Raw genomic sequence first — 27439 nt, 5'->3', positions numbered from 1 at the left:
AGGAGAAACTTCCTGACAGTTAGAACAATTAACCAGTGGAACAACCTGCCTCCAGAAGCGGTGAATGCTCCAACACTGGAAGTTTTTAAGAAGAGACTGGACAGCCATTTGTCCGAAATGGTGTAGGGTTTCCTGCCTGAGCAGGGGGTTGGACTAGATGACCTTCAAGGTCCCTTCCAACTTTATTATTATTATTATTATTATTATTATTATTATTATTATTATTATTATTATTATTATTGTTGTTGTTGTTGTTGTTGTTGTTGTTGTTGTTGTTGTTGTTAAATGGAGAACAATTACCACATCATTCTGCTATGAAATAGAGAAGGGACTAGATTGGTGATATGCATTATATTTATCTGATTGGTGAAGGATATTGCATTCTACTAAAAAAAATTGTTCTCCACTAATAGTTGTCCCTTATGATAGAATTGCTATCTGATATAGAATATCTGATATAGAATATCAGAAAAACATTGGGAAGAATCAGATTTTAATCCATTGAGTGACCTTGGAATCATCCTACTTTTTTGGACTAATACCTCACAGTTATTATGCTTCTGATAATAAATAAGCATTGAAGAGAAGAGAGAAAGATAGATGCCTAGTTTTTCTACATTTAAGGATGTGTGTATAAAAATTACTCAAAATCAATGTTTTCAAGAGTCAGAATTGTATTTTCATTTAGAAATACTCAGTACTCTAGCATTATTAAGCAGTCACTTACATTTTTAAAACTTTCCTATAAGATATGTGTCTGTCTCTCTGTGTGTGTGTGTGTGTGTGTGTGGTGTGTGTGTGTACATGTACATGTGTCTGTTTTGGACCGGATTGTATTAAGAACATCCTTTCCCCCCCTATATAATTAGTTATTTTTTAACACTTGTCTCACATTTTCCAGCCACTGGACTTTCTTTATGAATTGGGCTTGCTACCTTCCTTTATTTTTTGCTGGTTAATCTGAAAAGTAAATCTATCCTTAGGCTTGAATATTTGATTTAATATTTGCATTTGAGGAGGAGAGTCTTCAATACAGACTTGACCTTAAGGATTTTGAAAGTCAGAATCTGCATATCAATGTAATACCTGTCTTGGCAGCTTAAATAACATAGCCTTAACTCTCTGGGGTTATTTTCTTTAAAACATGACATATGTGAAAAAATAAAATGGAAAATCCTCATAGCTTTACATGAAGTATAATTCTATGTTATTTCACTAATATCTGATTTGCAATTTTATCTTCACTTAATGAAATTATATTATATTACAAAGATCTGCTCCAAGTTACTGATGGACAATACTCTCCCCTCCCAAATTAAAATAACCCTCCAGCATTGAAAGGAAAAAGGACATATGGTCATCATTTTGAACGATATGCAACTATGGAAGTTATATACTTGATATGTATATCACATTTTACAAGTTCATTTGCTGGAAACTGCAGTTTAAAGAATATCTGATAAAGTTCTATAAGGCCCAGAAAGCTATTCCAGCTGAAATAGATCAACACACTAGGTGGATCAGCTCATGCAAGGCAAAGATATGTATGTTCCTACTTCAGAAAATATTCATTAAGTCCTTTATGCATAAAAGCCCAATTAATACATTAAACCTAACAATAGTGGAACAGAATAGAATACTTTATTTGGCCAGATATGATTAGATACACAAGGAATTTGTCTCCATTACAGAAGCTTTCGATGTACGTGCAAAATAACAGAGTAATAATAATCATAATAATAACAACAAGAGAAGGTAGTAGAAAACTTGAGAAGGATAATAGTAATACAGCCATTCTTTGTTGTGCCTTTTTAATGATATCTCTAACATTAGGTGTCCATTTCAAATCCTGGGAGATTATAGAACCCCAAAACTTGAAGGACTCTACTGTTGATACTGTGTGGTCTAGTATAGTAAGAGGTGGTAGAATAGGAGGGCTCCTCCTAAAAATCCATCTCATCTCTACAGTTTTAAGCATGTTCAGCTTCAGATTGTTCCAACTGCGCCACAAGGCCAGTTGTTCAACCTCCGTCTATATGAAGACTCATCACCATCTCGAATGAAACCAATGATTGTTGTGTCATCTGCAAACTTCAGTACTTTAAGAGAGCGAGCCTTAGAGATGAAATCATTGGTACAATGAGAAAAGAGTAATAGAGAACACACAGCCCTGAGGGGCACCTATGCTAGTTGCTTGGGTATTCAATGTGATTTCCCTAGCTTCACCTGTTGCTTTCTGTCTGTCAAAAAGTTTATAATCCACCTACAAGTATGGACAGGCACAGCTAGTTGAATCAGCTTAGAGTGAAGAATTTCTGGAATGATAGTATTGAATGCCAAGCATCCCTGCATAAGTCCCTGGGGATTCAAGATGTTGCAAGATATAGTGCAGTACCATATTGACAGCATCAGCTGCCAATCTATTTGCATGGTAGGCAAACTACAAGAGGTCTAACAGTAGATTCATGATGATTCTCAGGTGAGGCCAGCACTAACTTTTCAAAGGTTTTCAAATCTACAGATTTCAGAGCAACCGGATGGAGGGTTTCTTGGGAACCAGGATGACAGTAGAGCATTTGAAGCAAGAAGGAACAAAACACACCTCTAGTGAGTTATTAAAGATGTGGGTGAAGATGGGAGTCAGTTGATCAGCACAGACTTTCAAGCAAGAAGGAGTTACTCCATCTGAGCCTGGTGCTTTTCCTCTCACATCTTTTTTTAGGATCACTAGTGGAGGGAGGCCCAGAGGGATGGAGATAGGTAAAGGAGATTTGGCTACTGTTGGTGTATTTGAGATGGGGAGGATAGCGATAGTTGACAGCGATCTCCTCTTAAACCTACAATAGAACACATTCAGGTCATCTGCCAGTTCGTGATTTTTCTCCAATAAGGGAGGGAGATCTACTGTAGCCAACGATATTCTTCAGGCTTTTCAACACATTTGCAAGTTCATTTGCCAACAACTGATTCCTCAGCTTTTCAGAGTATCTTCTCTTTGCTGCCCCGATCTTCCTTGTTAATATATTCCTGGCCTGATTGTATAGCATCATGTCTCCATTCCTATAGGCTTCCTCTTTGGCACGACGTAGCTGCTTGAGCTTAGCTCTGAACTTTTATTATTACTGTATATGCCAAAACTCTTGGTCGGCACACATATCCTCACAAAAACAGATATCGCAGTATCAGTGAGTTCATCCAAGTCTGCTGAAGCAGCTTCAAAAATACTCCAGTCTGTGCAGTTGAGGCAAGCCTGTGATTCCAACTTTGCCAATCAGTCCAAGACTGTTAACCTATATGAAAGAAATCTTCACCACTAAGTATAATTTCTCCTCTGACATACTGCCATCTTAAATGTTGAACACTACTGGAAGGCAAGTAAACATTGTTAAGTTTTAAGCACATTGTCATTAAGCAAATCTGGCTTTCCCCATTGACTTTGCATGACAGAAGCTGGCTGAGAATGTTGCAAATGATGATAATCACATGACCCTGGGACACTGCAACCGTCATAAATACATGCTGGTTGCCAAGAGCCCTGGTGGTGCAGTGGTTAGAATGTAGTACTTCAGGCTACTTCTGCTGACTGTTGGCTGCCAGCAGTTCGGCAGTTCAATTCTCACCGGCTCAAGGTTGACTCAGCCTTCCATTCTTCTGAGATCGGTAAAATCACGACCCAGATTGTTGGGGACAATACGCTGACTCTGTAAACTGCTTAGAGAGGGCTGTAAAGCACTGGGAGGTGGTATACAAGTCTAAGTGCTCAATGCCATTGCTCCCCAAATTTTGATCACGTGACCATGGGGATGCTGCAACAGTCATAAGTGCAAGGATCACATGTAAATCATTTTTTTCAGTGCCATTGTAACTTTGAGCAGTCACTAAACAAATGGTTGTTAGTTGAGGACTACACCTGTAGGGCACCAAAAATGTAATTATATCTACAAGTATTATGTAAAATTATTTTTTTTAATTTGTTTGATTCTTGCTTATTTATATTGAATGGTTTATTACTGTTGACCTAGAAACAATAAAAAAACAGAGATCATACTAAATACTGGCAATACTAGCTTCAGCAGAAAAAGATTTTTTTTTTATAATTTGGATCTCCTTGCTGCTGAACAAAATGTAAATTAATGTCTATTCTAGTTCCTAGTGTTGTGCCCAGTTATTAGCAAATGCCTAATGTGAACTGATAAATTTGGAACAAGGTACATCATTTTACTGATTATTTAATGAGATTCTGGTTTCTTTTCTTTCTTTCTTTCTTTCTTTCTTTCTTTTTTCTTTTTTCTTTTTTCTTTCCCTTTTCTGTGGCTTGGCTTGCATGAATAGTCTGAAGTTCTTTGCTCTGCAGGCACCTTTCTGCTGTACACCTGTTCCCTGTTTGTAGCATACTGTTAATCAGGATTGTTTAAATTGCCTAGCTTTTTCTGCTTCCGTGGTTTAATTCAAAAGTCTCTTTCCCTCTCTCATTTTGATAGTATTGGCAGAAAGCATTTTTACATTTTACATTCAGCAAATCATTCTGTGGATTAATTTGAGAAGCTTAAGGACAAATGATTTTAAAAATATGTATACTTGAGTTCTACTTCAACTTTTGACTTTGTCTTTGAACATGCTGTGTAGGTAATTAAATATTTGCCTTGGGGAATTATTTACAATTAATTAAAATCACCAACTTTTGATGCATTCCCATTTTACAGATTATTAAACTTTGATCAGATGTTAACTGCCCAGGTTTCCCCTACATCCCACAAAGATTGTATTTGGCAGCCTTTGGAAGCTGTTACTTTCATGCTATTCTTTAGTTCATTGCTTAGTGCTAGATAAACTTTAATAAACATGGATTTATGGAAGTTACTCCAAGTTTCAGTATGGATGCGACCCAGCTAGAGATAAAATAGCATTAAGGCTGATGTTTTGAAAGAACAACACCTTTTATTGCATAGATTGCATACCATTACAATAGCTACCATAAATATTGAGTCTATTATTTAATAAATCATATACATTAGGAATGGCAATTTGGTCTTCTCCAGGTATTTTACATTTCAACTACACCATTTCTTGTCATTAGCTTGGGTAACTGGAATGGAATTCCAAGTCTCTATGTTAGGAAAAACCATGAGATATATGGAGATGGATAAGTTTCAAAAGGAGGAAAGTCAATCCGAGATTCTCATTTACTGTGAGACTCCCATCTTCATCACAGTGTATAGTTTCTCTTAAAGGAGAGGAACAATACCTTCAATACAGGGATTTTGCATTTTTTGGACAAAAGTACACAGAAGCTGGGATAAGAGGATTCAGATTTAGTTCCTTCTTTTGATTCCCATCTTCATTCCTTCAAGCATGGCTTCATTCCTTCAAGCATGGGTTTTGCGTGTTGAGCTGATCAAGCAAGGACTACTACATATCCAGTGCCGGATGCTGTATTTGGAGGAGTTTGTTCTGCATAACATTTCTTTACGTACCTAGACAGTTATTCCTGGATTGTGAAGTTTACTCAGTGGTTTATTTATAGAGAGTAAAAGCCAAGCCTCCTTTTCTAAACTGCCTATTTCTAGAAATGACAGGATTTTTTTTCCATGTGGTGGAAGAAAAGGTAAATTGTAGCATAAGCATGGAATAGAGACCTCCCCCCCCCTCTGGTTTATTTAGAATTGGAAAAATAACATGTCAGAAGTCTTTACCTGTTGTGCCTGAAATGATTTCCAGGGAAGGAAAAGGAGAGCATGGTGGCTTCCTCCTTTAAGGAGACCATCTGAATGTTGACAAGACCACCCAAGTCATGATGCTGAATTATTTTTGTCCAGAGTGAATTGTTCCAAAATACAAGGGTCTATGGGTTACATTTTATTTTCCATGTAAAACTCAGTTCATTCTATTATTAGGGAAAGAGTTATTTGTGAAATCACCAAGACTATACCATCCCTACCTTGGCAATCCTAGGATCAAGTACCGTTTTTGTTATCTGCATAATCCTTATTTTGAGTTTTTGCTTAATCACGAGATGTTTCAAAATTTCAGGAGAATGAATATGATTGCAAATTCTATTAAAGTGAAATAGATGAAGAAGAATATAATCTAAGTGTGTTTCTAAATTTGTTTGTGGTTTGTATATTAAAAATACAAAGCTTGTATTCATTGTAACTTAATGTAATATAATATCAATCAAACAAACATTTTGAAAATTATTTTAAATACCTTTAAAGCAATGAGGGTTCATAAAAAGTGCTCAGAATATCTATAGAGAAACAATGTCATTTTACTTGTTTTATTTTTCTGTAGAATCCCCAGCTATAAAAGAGCATAATCCAGTGCCTCATGCAACCTGTGAAGAAGATCAAGCTGATGGTATGTCTTTTAAAATCCTTTACAAAATCATAATGAATAGTTTGATGGGATCACTGGTTCTTTTCATTAATAAAATCAATTTGCCTCTTCACATCTTAAATCAACATATTTCATACATGGCTAAGAGCAACACCCCAAAAATTCAGTAATCAATTTTGGTGGTGTAATCTCTAATTTTGTTCTAATCAATATCATATTTATTAGAAATGAAGATGAGTTTTTCTCCCCAAATGTGATTTAAGAATGGGGTCATCTTACATGCTTTGAGAATAAAGAAAGTGAACAGGAGACAGTTGAAAGGCAACTAGCGAAAGTGACTGAAATGAAGCCGAGCAAAAGAAGAGAAGAAGCTGCTATTATCATAAGTCCATAGGGACAGATACAATCACCCTTCCTTCTCTTTGTTACCCTTTGTCAACTTCTCAATACGGATGGAAACGAAATGAGAATGAAGCTAGCATGCTAACTGAATAAGGCTGAAACTCCTGTGCAAAACTTACCTGAGAGTAAAAGATACTGAATTCTGTGAGATTTGCTCTACAGTAAGATTGGAGAGGGTCCCTTGTATTTGCAGCCCAACACAAAGGCTTCTATCGGCCACCAAACAGGCCAAGCCTATAGATGCCTTAGAGAGAAAGTGTCATGAACTAAATGGTACTTAGGACACAATAAGGATGCATGAAAAAAGCTCAGGACCATATAGATTGGAAACATGTGGAAAAGGCCTTCATCCTGCAGTGGACAGACAATGGCTAAAATGATAATGAAACATGCATGAGCCCAGATAGCTTCTCCTCCCCTCTCTGAAGTACAATAGTTTGTATGTGAAATATTTCTGTGCAGGTAGGGAATAAAATGATTTTGCAAACCATTAATTTACAGAGAATTCATTTTATCCAATAGTCATTAATTCAATTCACTAGCATGATGACGTTATCTAGTTTGGGTAATGAAACATCTGCAAGAAAACAGTCAAGCTCAGAGATCACCAAGGACCCTTCATTTCAACCCTGAGCTACAAATATTCTTCTTTTTCAGTATCAATTAACACCATTTTTTTTCACCAGCCCTGCTTTTCTAGAGAAGGGCATGTGGCATGCATTTGTTTCTCTCTGTCCTGAATCTGGGTAAAAAAAGAACAATAGCACTGGAGATAACCTAGTCCCTCTTTATAACTCTGTGACAGACACACATACTCATTTATTGAATTGATTTCAGTTCCCCTAGTTATCAGAGTAGGAACTGGGCAGTGTGCGGACATTTTGCATCTTTATGTCTATCTTCCTGTATGGCTGTCTTAAATAGAAGAACAATTTCCTTTCAGTGAAATAAGGTGGCCTTTTTATCGCTAAAAATTTCTTAAATTAAAACTGCACATTAGTGTCATACTGACATCATTTTCCATTCTTTAATACAATAGGACTGCAAGATGATTCCTCAGAAGTTGAAATGAATACTCAGGCAGATTCTCAGATCTCTTCCATGGAAGCTGAAGGTAGTTTTTGTTCAAAAGAAGGGAGGAAATGTTCAAAATAGTCAATCATTTATTTATAAAGTCCATACCATTTGAAAAATTATTTTTAATTATGAGTAGTATTTAAATATAGATCTGGGGAACAAATGTCTTCTTTAGATTCTAGATTGGGACCCTGAACAAGGAATAATAATTGTATATTCCAGAGAATTTCTACTACTAAAATAGTTTTATGGAAATATGTATTATTCCCCTTGCTGTGTCTGTTAAATCCTGTTAGGTTTTACTGAATAGTCCAACCATCTTTTCTATACACGATCTTTAGTTGGATTCACTAAAGCAACATGCTACCTAGTATAACCCTTATTACCATGTGGTGTACTATTTGAGAAAAATGTTGTAAAGTTATACTAATGGTATCTCCCGACCACTATTCTGTATAATCTCCCCCAATACCTCTTTTCAGATACTTTGATAACTCAGGAGGAGACAATAAAGGAAGAGAAATCTCAAGGTCCTGAAGTAGATAAAACTAATCAAGAGAGCAAAGGACAAGATAAAGGTAAGATGGTGTGTAAATGTAAGATAGCAAACTTGATGTGAATTACATTTCTCCTTTGGTTGATAGGCATGTAAAGCATGACTTCCTTCCTTCCTTCCTTCCTTCCTTCCTTCCTTCCTTCCTTCCTTCCTTCCTTCCTTCCTTCCTTCCTTCCTTCCTTCCTTCCTTCCTTCCTTCCTTCCTTCCTTCCTTCCTTCTGCAAAATACAGGACAATAAGGATTAAAAAAAAAGATTTTCTGAGATGGATTCAAAATTATTTAGGGAAAATAAATAGTATTCTAATTAGAAGAGTAGAGTATTTGCTAAGCTCTTGGGATGTATTAAGGACCCAGTTGACAATTCCATTATGAGGACTTTTTTTTTTAAAGTTCATTTGCATGGAATACATGTGTCTAGCTTATGCCCATTGGTTCTATGCAATTGTTGTTTGTCATCAAATGGACATTCCCTAATTGTAAAGCACTTACTTTTAAGAACAAGGACTTCCTTTTATACAGAGATTAAATAATTTAAAATAAAAATTAGCCATGGTCTTTACTGAAAATCCAGGTCATTGCTAATTATAGCTTTGTAACAATGAATTTACAGAGACGATGGTTTAATTGCAAACCCATATTCGTAATATTGACACTTTTCTACATTGGAAACTTAAGTTATAGCACTTACCTTCTTCACTGCGCATATCCAGCTTCACAACATTTTCATTTTTTTTATTGCATTGCAAATCCAAGTTGAGACTAATCACACCTTCTTTATTCTGCCTGATGTTAATGGTATCAGAGTTGTGTTTCATTACTGACAGTGATAATAGAATTGATATAATCCTTCCTGCAAATCCAGGTAAATGGTGTTATTCTTTTCTTTTCTTTTACTTTTTTTTTGCAGAGCTAGCTTAGGGAATGCAAACTCATTCAAGCTGCAAATGCCAAAACCATTATGCTAATTTCCTCTGCACAGAAATTATTTACATTTTGTTTTATGCCTCATCAGAAGCAAGGCAAATCAAATGTACTTTCATTATTTGTACCTTTCCTTCTAACACTTTTCTGTCCCTTACAGTTTGCATTTAACACCCAGTGGGGGCATTATATTTCACCATCTGTTCTATCTAAGATTCAGATATGGAGTATTTGAAAAGTTAATGTCCAATCCTCCTTTCGACAGATAGCGAGGTTGGTTGGTTGATTGATTAATTTGTTGGTTTTCTTGGCATCTTCTCTTTCTAAAAATAAGAGACTGCTCTCAAATGAAAAACTGATGTTTGGGTCCCCTTTATCTGCAATGTACAATTTAGGGTTCTCTTGCTGAAGCATCTCATATTTGGCAAGTGCAGACACAGTTATCTTAACTTGCATCAGAAAAATGGACAACTCTTTGCATCTCCTCTGATACCTTTGGATCAGGGCTTTTCAACCTTTTCACCCATTGTACCACTTTTAAGATATGGCAACATCCGAGTACCACCAGTCGCCTAGCAAGGTGTCAAAAACTTGATGACCAAAAAAAAAGGGAAAAAAGTGATAAAGTACAGGTAGTCCTCGACTTACAACAGTTCGCTTAGTGACTGTTCGAAGTTACAATGGCTGGGTGGTTGCAGCAGGTTTTGGTCACTTCACATGACCCTGGGACACTTTGACCGTCATAAATATGAATCAGTTGCCAAGCATCTGAATGTAAATCACAAGACCCTGGAGAGGCTGCAACATTCCAGCTGATTGGTGCTTCTTGTGGGCTCAGCAGAAGCACCAGGATCAGTGCCGAGCTCCAGCTGGAGCCTGGTACTGATCCTGGCACTTCCACTGAGCCCTGACAGCCCTGCAGCTCCAGCCATCTCTTGCTCAGGCTTGTGTGGTGCTGCCACTGGTTCAGCTCATTCCCCTCCTCCGCTACCACTTTTCTAGGATGGTCGCGTACCACCTGCCATGTGCCAATGTACCACAAGTGGTACCCGTACCACTGGTTGAAAAGCCCTGCTTTGGATCATACTGTAGAGCTGTAAACTAGAGATTGGCTAATTACTCCATTTCATTTTGGGTGCTAAAACTGGATCACTAGGAAGAGTTTATCACTGAAGAGTTAAATAAAAATAACATTGGAGGCAATTAATATATTTTACATATTTTAGATATAATTAATTATGTAATCTCTTTTCTATGGTTTCTGCTCAGCTTATACAATCCAGCAGAAGTGAGCTGCATAGATCCCTTCCATTACGCAGTGACATCTGTCGGGATCTAAAAAGCATGCCTTCTCTCTTGCAGCACCTGCCCTCTGGAACATCTCCTATCTCCAAATATACCCACACCCTACCCTGGCCATGTTAAAAAGTGTCCTGAAAATTTGACCCTTCCCCCAGGTTTTGAGTTAGAGTAAGTGGCAGGTACTAAGGGTTTTATTGCTTTTACATTATTGTTTTTAGAATAAAATAGAATATTCTTTATTATCCCTTATTAATATTCTTTATTTATTCTAAACATCTGGGTTTTTAATTGTATTTTAGGATTGATTTCATTGTATGCTACCCAGAATTGTTATAGAATTAGGTAGACAGAAAGAGAAGAGAGAGAGGGAGGGAGAAATGGATGCCTTATGATTTTAGGCTATTGTGTTCTATTCCAGCAGGATTTAAGTTGTATTGCTTATAGTCCTTTATTTCAGGTTTCTGGAAATTGAAACTTGGCCATTCTGAATTTTCCAGACTGAATAGAAGTATCCAATTCAGCTAATACACTGTTGCTCCCTGACTTTTCCCAGCCTGGAGTTGAGGGACTCTTTCTATGTGATGGAATGTTTGAATTGGTTTACTTTGCTTAGTAAGAAGTGCCTTTCTGCTTGCCTACCACATCTTTGGATCCAAATAAAAGTTTTGACTCTATACATAGTATGGAGTTGCCTCAGCAAAGCTTGAGAGAGTTTGTAGAGACAGAGTCTATTACAAACAACTGTTATTGTATATTATGGATTTGCTTAAATATATCTTAGCAAGAGAATATAGAATATAGAATTCTTTATTGGCCCAGTGTGATTGGACACAATTTGTCTCTGGTATATAAGCTCTCACTGTACATACAAGCAACATGTGATAAATCATGAACATAACCATAAAATAGAATTATTATAAATCATAAGATACAAACTTAATGATAGCCATAAGATACTAAATAAGTAAACAACATAAATCATAATAGGATACTAAATAAAGGCAATCAGTATAAACCATGAGAATCAAAGTTATAGTCATAAGAAGCTAAGAAAATAGGTAATAGGAAAGATGAAAAGATGAGAAGGATAATGGGTAATACAGCCCTACTAGATGGTTTGACATCCTAGGGCATAGACAGTGTTGTGGGAATTAGCAGAGTGACGGCATAGGGGGGGAAACTGTCTTTGTGTCTGGTTGTTTTGGCATGCAATACCCTATAGTGTCGTCTTGAGGGAAGAAGTTGAAACAGTTTATGTCCAGGATGTGAGGGGTCTGTAGATATTTTCACAGCCCTCTTTCTTGCTTGTGTAGTATACAGTTCCTCAATGGAAGGCAGGCTGGTTGCAATTATTTTTTTCTGCAGTCCTATCTGTTGAAGTCTGTGTCTTGTTAGGTTGCTGTGCCAAACCAGACAGCTATAGAGGTGGAAATGACAAACTTAATAATTCCTTTATAGAACTGTATCAGCAGCTCCTTGGGCAATCTGAGCTTTCTGAGTTGGCGCAGGAAGAACATTCTAGTTATGATCACAACAGTATTGGTGAAATGAGTCCCAGAATGCATGTGCAATAAAAAAAACAGATCACCGATTTTATTGTTTTTGATGATGACTCAGAACACAATACTAGATCTTTTCTTATTTATCAAAACTTGTGTAAAGCTGACCCTGTCGATATAACCTTGGCTTACATTAGGCACCTCTTTCCAATAGTTGATTCTGCCATCCAGTCTAAGAGGGCCTGCTGAGATTTCTCCTTCCCTGGGAGGTATATAGGACCAGTAGCAGACCTTTTCTATATCTCATGCTCTGGAACATGCTTTCCATGGAGGTTGTTTAGCTATCTTCCTCTTGGGATTCTGCAAGATAGTAAGGTCATTGTATTTTAATTGTGCTGTTAAGTCCTGATTAACTGGGGGTGTTCTCTTGCAATGTACATTTGTTTTTGTTCTGTTCCACCTTGATTGCTTTTTGTTTATTTTTCAAACATGCATGCTTCAGCGTATGCTGCCCAGAGTCTTGTGGGTGGGACACACTACAAATATTACAAGTGAATAAACAAAACATAAATATCTAAGAATGTTTTAAGGGGAAAATTATTAGCAGGACTACATATCTGAATTACCAGATCTGCTGCAAAAGTTGCTATCAGGACTCTGTATTATATTTAGGCTAACTGAAGCAAGCAATAAATAAACACTGAGAATTGGTGCAATTTTTCTATTGTCAAGTTGTGAGGAATTAAACCACGCTTGCTTTGCTAAAAGCACTTGGTTTCATAGAGTTACAACTGCAGACATTTGTGGGCCTCTGAGGAAGACTTGTCCCCTCTAGCAAATATATTTTTTATTGATGGAGAAGCACGTCTCACTTATCTTCCTTGGATATTTATCTAAGTAGACAGGATTAGGATTTCCCATTTAACACTCAGAGAACACCTTCTCAGTGAGATACTGAAGAGGAAGTCAAGGAATAAATATTGCATAATCTGTGTCATTAGTGCTGAACCTGCCCATTTTCATTCAGAGTTACAACAAACTGCATTTTGATTAGCATAAACCCAATATGAATTTTTGAACATTAAAACGACTCTTTCCAAGTGAGACGTTTGTTCCATTATCTGAACCTTTCTAATGGGGTTTAAAATAAAATTAATTTAATATTGGTTGATATCCTATCCTGTTTTCCCTTTGCTTCCAGAGGCACAAACCTCTGGGATGTCTGCCAATCAAATCAACTAATCAAATATCATCCTTCCTTCACCCCTCCCCTTCCAAACTGATCAATTAAAGATTTTATTTGCTACCCACTCACAGGTCTTTCCTCAAAAGCACCAGAGTGTTTCAAGACCAAAAATCAAACCCACAAGCCCTTTTCACATTCATAAAATACTGTATTAACGATATAGTCTCCTCGTCCCTAACAATTTGTCTATTATGAACATAAGCCATTGGAAAGTAGTGACATGACTGAAAAAGTATCTGACCACATGAGCTATAAATAGAACTGCTTATACTATAAGTGAGAGGGAAGTATGCAAGAATGAATATTTGAGTGCATGGTTTGTGAACAAAAACCTGCAGAACCCATCCAGGTGTTTCAAAGCTGAACTCTGAATGGGTGGAAAATACCTAAATTAATGAGCTCCATAAAAGGAAGAAATTATTTGATATAGAAACTTAGAGAGGCACAGAAAAACATTGAAGTAGAGGACTGAAAGTCTAGTCTTGGTTTGGCAGCTATGTTCAGAGTCTTCCATCTAAAAGTATTCTGACAAATGGCTCCATAATTAAGTAAAAAAAAACAACCACCACGACATTTTGTTAGTCTTTTTTTTTTGAAAGACTGAATGAAAAGTACTGCAAATTAATTCTTACGTCTTAAAGAAACATGTACATAGGATCTTTTCCCATGGTTCACTGATGATTGATTACAATGGAACTTGCTGTGGTTTCCATTTCTTTTCAGTACCCTACCCACTCACCCACCTGGCCAAGTGCTTGACTGAAAATATTTAAGAATATTTTCTTCTAATGAAGTGTTTTGCTTTGAAAAGTGCCTGCTCTGTTTCTTGATTGACGGAGTAAAAAATACTGCTGATTCCAATACACAGATGAATAGCAGTAATATTATATTATAGGTCTGTATTGTATTTCAAACTTTACTAATATTCATAGGTTAGTCTGCAGAGAGGGAAAGAAAAATGTATGTTTATTTTTTGAAAAATGTTCTTATTCTGGTCTTGTAAAAATGATTTATCCCCTTGAAAATGAATGACTGTGCCATTTTTTTTTAATTAACCAAAAAGTAAGCCAAGTAATCCAGTGGGGATGGGAGAAGGTAAGAGACAGAATTCATTTATGCATTAATTATTAATTCAATTTATATGCTGCCAAGAGTCTCTCCAACGATAAGATGGGTGTCATATAAATTTAATAAATAATGTCTGTGCTTTAAAACCTAACCAGGTGATAGTAAATGGGGGTATCCATTGATTTCTTTTGTGGGCTGTCCGCGGAATTATTACGAGTCTTCCCCAACACCAAAATTCAAAAGCGTCAGTACTCTTCCTTCTAAAATTCTTACAAAACTCATAAATGACAGGAGAAGTGCTCAGCAACCTCTCATGTTCAAGTGACAGGTGAGATTTAGCTCAGACGGTCTTTCAAGTTTAAATAGAACACATACATTTATTTTATGAAAAGGCAGGAAGAAGCAAATCTAATGTAGAAGAAAAAGCATGGGCATATAAGTAGATGCATGATGGGCATACAGCTATGTGTATGCATAGTGTGTCATACAGGGATGGGCAACCTTTCAGTGACTGACAGATGTACTTAAGAAAAGAGTAGGATCATAACCATAATGTCACTAAAATGTCCAGGAATGGGACTTTTGGAAAGCTCCATTGGACACAGGGGGTGCCTGACATATGTTTGCTTGGTACCTTAAACATAAAAGAAAGCTTATACGTGGCCCTCCAGAATCATGAGTGAGCAACCAGATAGACCAGGGGTAGGCAACCTTGGCTCTTTTATGACTCGTGGACTTCAACTCCCAGAATTCCTGAGCCAGCATGGCTCAGCATGGAAACCTCTCCCTTTTCCCTCAGCATGGCTGGCTCAGGAATTCTGGGAGTTGAAGTCCACGAGTCATAAAAGAGCCAAGGTTGCCTACCCCTGAGATAGACTGATATATTTTTCTGCCAAAATGAACCATAAATCACATACAAGTTTTAGTGATTTGTCATCAGTAATGCAACTGAATGGATGGATGATCTGGAGGCTCCAAGAAAGACATTTAGGATTTACATGTGATTCAGGAGCCACTAGTTTGTTTGTTTTTTCTCCTGTGCCATACTGGATCAATCAGCCTTATTAATAATTTTTAAAGAGCAAAGAAAATTATGCTTGTTCAATAAGGAATGGAAGAAGTTATTGAAGTGGTAGGAAATAATGGACTTGGATTACCATTGCAGGCTGAAAGAAGCTGGATGACAGGTATGGAGTCGAAATGGATAGAATAAGAGATAAAAAGAAGGGATACAGAGCAAAAAGTTTTGTCATTATTCTCTATTGCAAAAGGTAAAGAAAAAATAGTTTCCTTTTCCGGTTAGAAAAAGAAGCTTAAAAAGATACACAGCATACGGCCAAACTTCAGATATTCAGTTTTTAGGCAGAAAAGAAAATGAGATGAAATATCTTAAGCTTTTATTGGACATAGTTAAGAATTGTGTTCTAAAAGAAGCAAGGAAGTCACTAATTTTAGCAGCAACTGTGCAAAGAACAAACAAAAGCAGGCTATTACTTGCTTTAAAAAGTAGAATGTAAGATTTTAGTTTGATATTTCTCATGAAGTCTAGGTTTGATTTTTGACCAACACTACTACTGATCTCAAAGCTAGCAACAAGCAGAGAGAATGCAAATTCCTTCCAGGAGCCAAAAGGGCATATTAAAATAACTGGACTGAGGACTTAATGGACATTCATTACATTAACAGGAATAAAATGTTCTTTCCAAGTATGCAGTGCAAAGCAATGAGACAAATAAGTGATTCTGTGAAAGAAAAATTCTTCATGTTAGAATAGAAATGCTAGATAAGAATGACATGGAATAGACTTGGCCAATGTGCAATTTGGAAAGAAGAGCAGGTGGTGGGGAGATGCATAACACCATCCCTGGTCCTATGTTTTTCTCTTATTTTAGTTTGGTTGTAGTCCTCCTGCTCCTGCTCCTGCTCCTGCTCCTCCTGCTCCTCCTCCTCCTCCTCCTCCTCCTTGGAATAATTTAGTTTGAGTCAAGAAGGCAAGGCACCAAAACAAGTTTCAGTTCCCACGTTACATTAGGTAGTTGCTATTTGATGCAAGTTTTTCTATACAACATCTGTTCAAGTTTTCTTGGTTCCCTATTGCAATATTTTCTTTATGGGCATAGAAGAATTTATTTTGCTGTCATCAAAATATCACCTTACTGTTAATTAACTTTGAATACATGAATAGGGCAAAATAGATCAAACATGAATACACATCCTGAGAGCCCATAATATAATTTATAATCATTTGAACTGAATCTTTTATTGATTTTCTTTTCTCTTCATAACCATTGCCATTATTTTTGTTGTGTTGTGTGTTATTTCTTTGATTCCAGGAAACACTGTGTTTCTCCATTTTAATTGATGTGATTTTCTTGAAACCTAAAATTGCTTTCAGAAAGAATGAATGGCATGTATGCCACTGAGACGGAAATATGTATTTGGTTTCTGTGTCTATGTAAATTAACCCAAATCACTTGACAATCCTTGAATTGAAACTTTGTAGTTGTTTTTTTTGACTTTATACAAATCTTCCCATGTGCTTTTTATTCTGATCCAGTTTGTACTGTTTTTGGTATTTTAATTTTGATTTACTCCCTTTCTGATTTATTGCTCTGGGAATTGGTAGAAATCCATTTTACGTCTGTGTAAGTGGGTCAATATTCTGCTCCATCAGGGTTTTTTAAAATAGTTTTTATAATATCTGTAAAAAAACAAAGCAAGTTTTATTTTGCAATTTTGTCTAACATATGGAAATGGCCTGAGCGATTTCACTTAATATTACTTGTTGTAAATATCAATTCTGTGAGCAGTACAAAAGCAACTCAAATTTCTGTGATGTTATAGTTTGTTTTGCAAATGTCCCCATATAAGCTTTTAAGCATAAATTCCTTCAGTGTAGGCTGTTTTAAAATATACAACTGTCTTGTTTTCAGAAATGTTATTTTCCAAAGGTATGCCTCACAAAATGCTGTGCTGTGTTGTTTAAAGTACTTTTCAACCTAACTTGCTCCACATGGTTGTTTTGGGGAAAATGGGAGGAGTGTGTATCCTACCTTGAGTTCCTGGAGGAAAGGCAGGATATAAATCTATATACTCTTATAAGTAAATATATATATAGTGGATTTGTGACCAGAGAAAGACACATGCTACCAGACTTCATTAAGTGGTGCAATGTACTCTAGAGTCTGAACTGGAGGATCCCTCAAATCCTGTTGAAATCTTTTACAATCCCTATTTTTTCTTTCATTATTAATTAAGAAGTTGTTTGTATTTACAGCTGGTGCTATAGTAGTAGACTCTATTTTGGGGAGAAAATACACAAAGTAAAATTTAGTTATGCCTTTTAAAGGTCAGTTATAGCATGATCATTCCAAGACAGGAAAGAGGAACTGTCCAATTTTCATCAGTGACAGTATCTAAGCAGAATAACAGGAACCAAACCACAGCTATACATTTCCTAAAGAATACATATTGATCATCTGTTGACTTGTTAATAAAAAAAAGGTACAGGATAAGGATATGTCATCTTTTCTGTTTTGTTTCCCCAGATGTTACTGTTCTTCCAAGCGTCGCATTGTTTGCAATAAATATAAGTGGCAAGAGTAGAATTTTGTGTCCCGTTCAATAAAATGCTGTAACATTATATCTGTATGACAACTATCTTCCATAAGACAATTTACTGGTTAAGGCTAGTATTTACGAGTTGAGTTGATCTTGCCAATTACACTTAAGTCACTGCTGTTTCTGGTAGTTTCAAAAAGGTGCAACATCAATAGCCAGCATTTCTTCTGTATATTTCTGACAAATGCACAGCTTTACAGAACAAACTTTTCAATAATAGTGTTATAGAAGGATGTAGAGGAATCTCTATAATGTCATATCAGCAAGCTTGTGACAGGGGTCAGGTTAGGGTTACGATCAGAATCAATGCCACAAAACTGTTGTTTTGTCACTGAGGAAGCAATTATTTATTTCTAGATTGACAAAGGTACAGTTATTCAATAATACCACCAAGTGAATTGTACTTTAGTATCCAATTAGTTAGTAACTTCTTGTTGCATTTGTGCTTGACCTAAGCTATAAGCTGATAGAACAAAATAATGGAGTACATCTTCCTAGAGCATAAAAGATAAAATGTGCTCATTTTTGTTCATTGTTTTCTCTGTGCCTTTATATGCATATTGGGTGAGATTACATGCAAAGAGGAGGTTCTGAATATTAATAAAAAGGTGCAGTTTTGAATATTGTTTGTTTTTCTTAGCCTAGAAGAAATGCCTGGGGGGAGATATTGTGATTGAGAATAAGAACAGTAAAGCAATCTGAGGGGTTTTTTTCCTCGTTTTGTCACATTCATTTAATGGAAGTTACTTTGATATCAGACAACAAAAAGAAGCACAGAACAGGAAAAGTAAAACATTTTATCCGTGTCAGGGAAGTAGATGCTGTTATGTTTGACTGCTTTTTTTCACAGACAAAACACAATCCAGTAGCTCTTTGCCCTACTTAACATTGGCCATTCTTAACAGAGAAATGTTTTGGCAATTTGAGATTCCTAATGCAATGCAATTTGAGCTATTTGGTATAAGACAGCATTTGTGACAGTTGTCAGTCAGAGATTTAGTAATTCATGTAAGACCCCGAATGGAAAAAAGAAGCTTAAAAATGGAAATAGTATCTTAGTATTCTTAGTATCATGGGCAGCAAACAGAGCTTTTGTCAAAATAACAAAATACATGTTGTGACATTATTGTGCAAGCTCTGCACCTTAGTGCTTGCATGCACAATGCAAGCATAAAAAAGGAGGAATTTGTATTACAATTTTAGGCTGCATCTTTCATCATTTGCTGCCCTTTCTTGCAAATGCCCTTGGTTAGTATTGTTGAGTTAGATTTGTTAATATTTTGTACAGTGTTTGAAGAGTTCTAGCAATACCATTATTTTTAAAATGCAAACTCAGGGGAAAAAATCACAATACTTTTGTATGCCACATAAATGTTTCTAAGCACAAGTCAGACAATTAAATTGTTTAAAGAATTAATCAATTTTTGCATGAAGACTCCATAATTTACCAATTATTGTGTATTCAACCTTAGCAAGTACAATGAATAGAAAGGAATTTTTTTCTTCCTAATACATCCAAAGTGTTTCTTCCTGAATACAAAAGGGAAAATGAATGAATGAATGAATGATCAATCTTTTGAAGATGGGATTGAAACCCCTTATTGGCCTTGACTCCAGAAGATGGTAGAGGACAGGAAGGCCTAGAGGAACTTTGTCCATGGGGTCGTGATGGGTCGGACATGACTTCGCAACTAACAACAACAACAACATTGACCTTGATATTCTGCTGAGAATACAAATCCTATATTTCAGTGTTTTAACTACTTTTGTTTTTTTTCTGTAAGATTAGTATGTAATAGTAGCACAGGGCACCCTATATCCACAGATTTCAAAAACTGGCAGATATAGTACTTTAAATCTTTTAAGATATAAATGTGATTGTAAACAAGGAGTAGGAGATCAATACATATGACTTACTACTCACTTTATGATAGTTACATTGCAACATAATCTCTACTATTGGTAATATTTATTTGAAATATTTTATTCATCTCTTTGGTTGAAGAGGCTCCTAGCCACTCCATGCTATAATCTAAAAAGATTGGGGAGTTGGAAGGGGAAAAGCAGAAAAGAAACAAACTTATTCTTCATTCTTAAAGTAACATAGAAGTATGTCACTTTACTTCTTAAGGAGCTGCCACAAAGAGGAGAGGGTCAACCTATTGCACCTGAAGGCAAGAGAAGAAGCAATGGATGGAAACTAATAAAGGAGAGAAGCAAACTAGAACTAGGGAGAAATTTCCTGACAGTGAGAACAATTAACCAATGGAACCTCTTGCCTCCAGTAGTTGTGGTGCTCCAACACCAGAGGTTTTTAAGAAGAAACTAGACAGTCACTAATCTGGAATGGTATAAGGTCTCTTGCTTTAGCCGGGGATTGGACTAGAACACCTCCAAGGTCCCTTCCAGCTCTGTAATTCAGTATTTGTACGCAGTTGGAATGGAAGCATTTGTGAATAGGGGAAGCTGCAGCAGCTTCAGCAGAACTTTGGGAAATGTCTTTGCTCCATGCCTGTCTTTGATGCAGTCAAGGGAAAGGGTTGTTGCCCAAATGTCAGTGGAAGGTAGAATTCAGTGGTTAGATGGCCACCCGTTATATGCAGAACAAGTAGTCAATTCCCAAAAAGGTCTCTTATCTATCAAAGTTTTCCATTTCCCCACTTCATGAAGCATGCTGAGAATTCTGGGGGCAATTTGTAAGTTCCCAGAAATGTATCTTCCAGAACAAAAAGTAAGATGTAAGACTATTTTTGCCATGTGTTTTACAGTAGTACAAATGTCAAGTAAATATTACAAAATAAATTAGTAAATCCTTAATGTGACTTCATTAAATAAAAGAGGAAGATATTTAATACTAGAACACACTGAGTTCAACACATCACTCTGTGCCAGCATGTGCAAAACTCTGTTCCCATGGTTACCATAGTTAAGAGATTTGTTGTTTCTTATGTACAGTGTGTGAGCAAAATTCAGTTTTTGAAATCCATGATGAGATCTGAATGGCCCAAAGTGTTCCTTGTTAATGATAAATGTTTCATCATAATAACCAGGGCTTTTTTTCTCATAGAACGCCCAGAACGGAGTTCCAGCACCTTTTTTGGATGGAACCTTGTAGGGTAGGCAAGGCGGGTTGTATGACATGTGTGAGTTCCGGCACCTTTTTTTTTTTTTTTTTTTTTTTTAGAAAAAAAGCACTGATAATAACCCTGAGGTAAAATCATCTGAAATCTTCAGGATAGGGATCTATTAATAAAATGTCATGTCTGTGTTACATTTTCATACTTCATGTTTGTTTTCTACTGAAAATCCATACAACATCTGTCCATTTGTTACTGCTTCATATTTCAGAGATGCAAATTGAGGGAATGACTTGGTTAAAGCTACCTTATGGAGTCATCGCACAATAGCTTCATTTCTTAGTATTACAGGACTTTAGTCTGCTCTTTCCAAAACTTAAGATATTCCTAAATGCAGACTTTACCATATATATATATAGAGAGAGGCTGTTTTGGTATATCTCTTTATAAAGTCTTGTAGGCAATTCAAATCATCTAAGCAAGCTCGTAGCAGGAAGTAGCTCATAACCCACAGGTAGCTGGGCCGTAAGCCCTGCAGAGCATAAAGGTCAAAACCTGTAATTTGAATTGAGCTTAGAAAACAGTAGCCTACTCGTGACATCTAATGGAGGAGTAGATCATTATTGCACTTTTTGCCTGTCTCAGCTGGTCCTTTAAAATGTAAACATAGTGAGCCTTGCCTTGCTGCCCCCTCTCCCAGCATTCCTGTAGTAGCCCGGGATCAAAGGGCACTCACAGGCTGCACAAACTCGATCAATTGTTGAGTATAAGTACTTCCAAAATAGGTTTTATTCCCAGTCACCCACCCTGATTTTTAAAAACAGAAGCCCATCTTTAAATCCTGACTGTCTTATCCATGTGGGAAACTTACTATGTAACGAGACATACTCACTTTGTTTCAAAGGCTGAGTGCAAAAGTTGCAATATCTCTGCAAACAACTGTAGATAATATTTCAATATTCTGTTTGTGCAGTAATATATATTACCAGTGTTCATCTTGTTTACACAGTTCTGAAGATGTGCATATAAAGTTAGCCCTGTGCCGACAAAACCGATGTAATGTTATAACAAAAGATTGTTGCAGAATCTAACATCCATCTATGGGAGGATAGTTTTGTATGGAAAGAAAATAAGACACAAATAGTTATGTAAGAAAATAAATCAGGAGGAAATCCTTTTGATTATTATCTTGTTAATAATAACATGACATAGCCTAACCCATGTCATCTAAGTTGCTTTAACCCCTTTTCTTCTGCCTGTTTGTTTTTGAGCCTGTTATTATCCAGGCTGTCACTTGCATTCTTGAAGGGCTTCCTATTATTTTTGTACAGTGTGTATGTGTGTGTGGGGGCTGATTATCCAATCATGGAGACTCCACCATCTGAAATAGTTCTGGCCTAAATTCAGGAATGGAATCCAAAATATCTCTTTTTTTTCTGTTGTGTCATTGATAGTCCTGTAACAAAACCCAGCAGTATCTTGAAACAATATGAGGCTTAACTTCAAAAGGGCATTAATGATGATATTAATTCATGTTAATTAAAGGGGGTGGCTTCTCCCAAAGTAGGTTTTTGCAAAACTAATATGCATGCATTTACTGTATATTCCTTTTAAAAACTATGAACAGCTCCTAGTATTGTTGCTTCCGAAATACAGATTGTATTGATAAGGAAATTGTTGACAAAAGTAGGAATAGGGAAGAGTATAGTTTTTTTTCATCAATTTATCTGGAAATGCTGTGCCAGAGAAGGGGTAGTAAACAGGTAAAGGATGCTGTGCTTCTCCCACAGCATCCTCAATGGATTTGATCCTGCTATAAATCTGGTTGTATAAATCAACTGACAAGCAAAAAAAAGAATCAAAGTGAGTATCGCTAAACCATAAAACCACTACTATTTGGGGTATATTTCATTTTAGTGCCTTCAAGGCACTTTTATACTCTCTTTTTCAGGGTTAGCTGAAATAATGCTGCTCATGTTTCCATCATATTGATTAATGTTATTTTTTTTTCTTCCTTTGCCTTCATTAGACTTTCAGACACTGAATAGATTTTTGTGCTTCACTTTTTGCAGATCTATCAATAGCAAAGAATGTGACTTGCTGTACAATGTTTGACAGATAAATACCTGCAACATATGGTTTGGATTCAATTTGTAGACTGTTGTATAATACATTCCCCCCTCCCCCAAATTGCATCAGTTTCTTAAAATGAGCCTGCCCTCATATGATACTTTCCATTCCGACTGGAACTTACTAATCAAGAACATTGATTTTTTTCCAGGCCAATGCCTTTGAAAGTACTCAGTAAATAATTGGCCTGTGCAAATCATCTGATGAAGTGCTTCGCTTGTGAACAAAATAACTTTTTGGATCTGCTCCTTGGTGTTGTGAAACAGCTGTTCAAAGATTCAGTGTAGCTGCTTTTGGGCCTTCCTGAGAATTTCTGGGCATAACCATTCCTCAAAGCAATCCAGAAGAACTTGGGCAAAACATCTCATCCAGTGATTTGTGCTGCCCCAGGAAATAACTATTAATAATTTACAATTATGTTCATCTCTCCTCTTTCTTCGATCTACAACTGCTATAAAGCCAATGCCTTCTCTATTATTTCCCTAGAAATTTTGATCATCTTTTTTTGCAAATGGCTCAAGGCGCTACCAAATCAATCAGAACTAGAACAAGAAAATATCAAAAATGGCAGTTGGAAGAGCAAAATACTTTGAAACAGAACAAGTGAGCACATTAGACGATATCCACAAACCAAGAGAACAAGATTGACTTTGGACACGAAGAGTTTGAAAATCCTATTTCTAATCATTTATTTCTAGTGAAATCCTAGCTTGATACACAAGTAGGAGAAATGTTGCTTTCCATATCTGTTCATAACATTTTTTTCTCCTAGCTTTCGATGTCATAATTAAAATGAGGAAATGAGACCAGAAACAGATTGGTAGGCAGTACAGGGGAATAATCTGTCAAACAGTCTGTCCCAATTATCTTGTGGAGCAGGTATAATTTCTGGATGCTTTTCAAGTTTAGCCCATCATAGAAAGCATTACAGTAATCTTGTCTGGATGTTATGGCATGGATAATTTCTCAAAGAAATATTGAAATCAGCACATCAGCCAAAGTTGCTGAAAGCACATGACATTTGAGCCTCCACCAGCAAAGCTAGTTAATGCAAGCCTTTCAGATGGAAGCCAAGGTCCCAAAGCAGAAAGCGATCTGACCCGAAACAATTTTATTATCACTTCTTCAGCATGGCAAATTGTTTACAATAACATCTCCATCTGTATTTAAATTGTATGGTGCATTTATTTATATGGTGGCACGGTGGCTCAGTGGTTAAGATGCTGGGCTCGCCGTCTGGAAAGCCGGCAGCCCAGGTTCAAGACACGAGCACCAGCGTTCCCGGCCTCAGCCCAGCTCCTGCCAACCTAGTAGTATAAAAGCATGCAAATGTGAGTAGATAAATAGGTACCACTTTGGTAGGAAGGTAACAATGCTCCATGACGTCATGCTGGCCACATGATCATGGAAATGTTTTTGGACAACACTAACTCAATGGCCTTGGAATGGAGATGAACACCGCCCCCTGTAATCAGCGATGACTAGCAGAGTAAAATCTGCAGGGATTCCTTTTTTATTAATTTATATCCATCTCTCTAGTCTTGGGATGCACATGGATCTTAAATAAAAAAAAAACTGTCTCTCACCACTATGTTGACAACTCCAAAATTCAGAATGATTTTCTTGTAGCTATTATTCAGCACACAGTGTAACCGCCAAGGCAAAACAATACATTACTGAAATAATGTGAATTTATCTTTTGCTAAAGTCAGAATTTTTGGAGCACATTTATGGAGTTTTTAGGTAGCTACGTATATTCTAGCCTATTTATATTTTAAAAGATTATTGTGTGCTATATTTAATCCTCTTTATTGTTAACTATGGCAAATATCATCACGTGAAACATAAATATAAAGCATAATTAAGGTAGGAATGAATGAAGATGTAACTAAAATACAGAACTTTATGAAATGAGAAAAGCAAGAAAACATCCATTTTCTGTTGCATCAATTTTAGGTAAACTGGATGAGTGTCATTGTAAGATATGATAAAATTATGAGTGAATGCCCTATACATATCCTCTATTTTTCCTCATGGTAGAATTAATCAGAGAAGGACAGTTTTGAATATTCTGAAACAATTCCTTCAACTTAGCAATACAGAACACCAGTTATGATTTTGTGTGGTGACTGAATGCTTCGGTTGCCCAGGAGTCTTCATTATTGTCTACGGAGAGTTTGCCTATGTTTAAAACTTTTTTTTTTAAAAGGCAGACACGAAATGCCACATTGTCACACTCTATGCATCCATCTGGATGAATGATTGATAGTTGAAGCAAAGATAATGGGCAGAATCTCTCTATTCTACCTGCAACTCAAGTGAGCTACCATTCAGTTACGACCTTTCTGTATGTTGAGGGTTCATGTCAGCACTATATCTATTTAGAAATATAAATCACTGTTGAAAAGATTTGAGTCTTTGTAGTTAGTTATACAAATGGATTTTAAACCCCAGGGTGACAAAATAAAGTTTCTTGCTTTTTCTTGCATTAGATTAAGCCACAAAGAAAAAAAACTGTCCAGAAATGTTATATTATCTTCTTGTTTCACATTACTAAACAAAACAAAGAAATAAAGAAAGAAATATGGGGAATATACTGTATATTTAAAATGTTTCAAAAAAATGTTTTGCAGCTACTGCTCATAATCTGCTTTCCTTACCCATTTCAAAAACAAACAAACAGCAGGTTCTCCAGCAAAAACAATATCTTTTTCATACATGAAGGGTAAAAAGTGAAGGAGTCTCTGAGGATTTTACTCTGCTAGTCATTGCAGACTATAAGGGATGGTGTTCATTTCCATTTCAAGGCTATTGAACCAGTGCAATCCAAAGACATTTCTGTGGTCATGTGGCCAGCATGACATCATGAAGCACTGGTATCTTCCCAGCAAAGTGGTACCTATTTATCTACTCGCATGTGCATGCTTTTGAACTGCTAGGTTGGCAGGAGTTGGGGCGAGGATGGGAGCTCATGCCATTGCATGGCACTCAAACCTGAGCTACCAGTTCTCCAGCTGACAAGCTCAGTGCCTTAACCACTGAGCCACTGCGCTACCCATATATGAAGAATAGGTAGCTTTATTTAAAGTTCCCTATATACGAAAGCTAAAGAAGTGGATATCTGTTCTCAAAACAACTTTGTGGATGTAATCATCCTTCAGTTTCAGTGAGAGCTCTGAGTCAATTTTAGACTCAGAAATTATATTTCTGAATGGAAGCGTCGAATGTTTAAGATGCAATAAAGGTGCTACTGTGTACTACTATCAGTCAGTGGAACTGGTTATGGATTTCAGTGATGTGGTGATTGCTCTTTACCCACCATTAAATAGCACCAAAATGGTCCTTCCTTAACTACTTTGGGAGCCATTTCTGAATTCCAGGACTTAACATTAGAATGTGCATAAAATAATACAAGGTGGCCCCTGAACATCTGCAGGTTGAAAGAGATATCCCCTTTTTACATTCAGTGTCCATTCTCTACGTGTCCTATTGTCTGATAGGCCAGCATCTAGTTAAAATAAAAATTTGTATTTTTGCTAAGAAGGAACAATTGTTTCCCATCTCTGGGAATCTCAGTCTTTGCCTTCAATGCTCATTCATTGACCAATAACAATGAAAAGCAAGAAAGGATTCTACTTAGAAAAGAGGCAGAAAGAGTGACCTTGTGTTTAGTGTCATAATTTGACCTTTACATGAACTAAAGATTAGATTTTGTTTATAAAAATATGGAATCCAAGGATTAGGACTCATCCAGGGGTACAACTGGTTCCTCCTACCTCTCAGATTTTCAGATGTTGGCTATTGTTTTGCAGCATTGGTTCACAATAAAATTGCCAGATGCCTTCCAGAACAGGTCTTCTAAATTTCTCAAGACTTCAACAGCTGCATTTTTAGCAGTAGGCTACTGTATTTCAAAGAAAGCTTATTTCTGGCTGTTCCTCCTTCTTTAACACATCATTTATAAAGGCACCATCGAATTTTGGATTTAGCATCCACAAAGAAAAGTGAATTTTCTTTTCAAACAAGCAGACAGTTCTATTGATTGAGGGGAAAAAGCGAGAGCCTTACTATTAAGGCCTTAGGCAATAGAAATTGGGTGTTATGAAAGGACAGCAACTCATTAGCTTATTTGATTTTTTTTATTATTGTAATTTTACTGCAGAGCACAGAGTGTGACACATGTGAGATTTTCTGCTTCTTGGG

General features: G+C 36.5%; 1 protein-coding gene across 1 annotated transcript in view; it reads left to right on the top strand.

Annotated features, from left to right (window-relative positions):
• Nucleotides 1-27439, top strand: part of LOC107283086 (ADP-ribose glycohydrolase MACROD2-like) — a 97010-nt gene that overhangs the window by 35924 nt on the left and 33647 nt on the right. Inside the window, exons 5-7 of the mRNA XM_015810938.1 lie at nt 6292-6357; nt 7778-7852; nt 8298-8393. Coding sequence (XP_015666424.1) covers nt 6292-6357; nt 7778-7852; nt 8298-8393 — 237 coding nt within the window. The remainder of the gene's footprint in view (nt 1-6291; nt 6358-7777; nt 7853-8297; nt 8394-27439) is intronic.

Source organism: Protobothrops mucrosquamatus, unplaced genomic scaffold (assembly GCF_001527695.2).
Source record: "Protobothrops mucrosquamatus isolate PMUCROS unplaced genomic scaffold, P.Mucros_1.0 scaffold_45, whole genome shotgun sequence".
NCBI classification, from domain to species: domain Eukaryota; kingdom Metazoa; phylum Chordata; class Lepidosauria; order Squamata; family Viperidae; genus Protobothrops; species Protobothrops mucrosquamatus.
Note: the sequence above shows the minus strand (reverse complement) of the source record. Positions and strands in the feature narration are given on the sequence as shown.